Raw genomic sequence first — 1,383 nt, forward strand, 5'->3', positions numbered from 1 at the left:
CCTCAGGTGTGTGTGTGAGGGGGGGAGGCAGGAGAGATGCGGAGCTCCGGAGGATAATGGAAGTAGCTCCTCCAACCCATCCTCAAAAATGTGCACATTCATCACAAAACAGCATAGCATATCACTAATGAATGATTTTAGCTCTTCTTTTTTTTCCAGTACAGGTGAATAATGGGTGAAGATGAGTCCCGCCCTCCCTCGGTGATCCAACATGGGAGCAATCTGAAGGAATAAACCGATTAGGCCTAATGTGGCTCGCAAGGTTACAGTCACCTAAAACGCACAAACCTTTAAAACACACAGAACCGCTTCCCCTTTATTTGTGCCACTGGAGATCAGTTAATAACTAGTTATGGTGAAAATCAAAACAGATAAGGTGAACGAGAGGGGAAATACAACTATTTAAAAGCCTAAATCAAATTGTTAAAAGTCGCAGATGATCTCTGTCTGCACTGATTAAAAAAAGGAGCTTCTGGCTCCATCAGTTTTGTCGCAGTCTGAGAGAAAACAGTAAAACAGTTCCGCATCACAGCCAATGTCAACTCAGACACCCAGGATTTCCCTGTAACAAGACGACCTCATCATGGCAGCTTGGAAACCGCTTCCCCACCTTGGGAGGGGGGGCTGAGGTACATYATGCTAACGCTCACTCATTCCAGGCCACTTCAGGAGGGCTACAGCGTTAATAAAAAGTTATCTTACCCCCATGTTGGCGCAGTTACTCTTCTCCTCTCAGGTGATGCACCGCTTGAGAGGTGTCAGCCCCTCGCGTTGAATTTAGCCTGTTTTCTTTTAAAAAAAAATGCCTCGCCTTGAAAAACAGAACAAGGTAAGCTCAGTTAGGAGGGGTTATCGGAAGCGAGAATGTAATGGTTGTGATGGAAGTTAGCGAAAACCCGGTTTTAGCGGTTCAATGAAGAACGGCTCAAACCTTTGAAGACGTCAGGCTACCCGCTCCTCCTGTGAGACGTCTTTCAGATTAAATGTAGCGGTCTCAAGCGGAGCATCACGCATGAACCCGCTTTCCTTCCTTCGCTCTCTGATTCTTGCGGCGAAAGACCGGAGGAACTAACGAACCGCACCTCTACCTTTCCAGAAGACGGTCTTCCTCCGCGCCTTCCAACCGGTGCTGCCGCAGTACAGTTCCTCAAAAAAGCTGCACCACTCCGCCAGGAGAAGAAGCGCCACGATCCGCCCACCGCTCGCACAAACAGCCAATCAGAACTCCGAGCGTTCCGTCGCGGACCAATCGCTGACAGCCAAGTCTGAGAAGTAGCCAATAGGAAACTTTCGCTGCCCCTCCTGCTTTACTGCAGAATTCCGAGGCTTGCAGCCAGCAGCGTCGCGAGTCTCTAGCCTGAAATTTTGTATAAATGGACGCAC

General features: G+C 48.8%; 1 protein-coding gene across 1 annotated transcript in view; it reads right to left on the reverse strand.

Annotated features, from left to right (window-relative positions):
• The window catches only part of atp1a3b (ATPase Na+/K+ transporting subunit alpha 3b), a 23,853-nt gene extending 22,729 nt beyond the window's left edge, over positions 1-1,124 (reverse strand). The window contains exons 1-2 of the mRNA XM_014013412.1: positions 932-1,124; positions 703-811 (exon numbers count right to left, since the gene is read on the reverse strand). Of these exons, the coding sequence (XP_013868866.1) occupies positions 703-708 (6 nt within the window). The 5' untranslated portion in view covers positions 709-811; positions 932-1,124. The remainder of the gene's footprint in view (positions 1-702; positions 812-931) is intronic.
• Between the last annotated feature and the right edge of the window lie 259 nt (positions 1,125-1,383).

This window comes from Austrofundulus limnaeus, unplaced genomic scaffold (assembly GCF_001266775.1).
Source record: "Austrofundulus limnaeus strain Quisiro unplaced genomic scaffold, Austrofundulus_limnaeus-1.0 Scaffold101, whole genome shotgun sequence".
NCBI classification, from domain to species: Eukaryota; Metazoa; Chordata; class Actinopteri; order Cyprinodontiformes; family Rivulidae; genus Austrofundulus; species Austrofundulus limnaeus.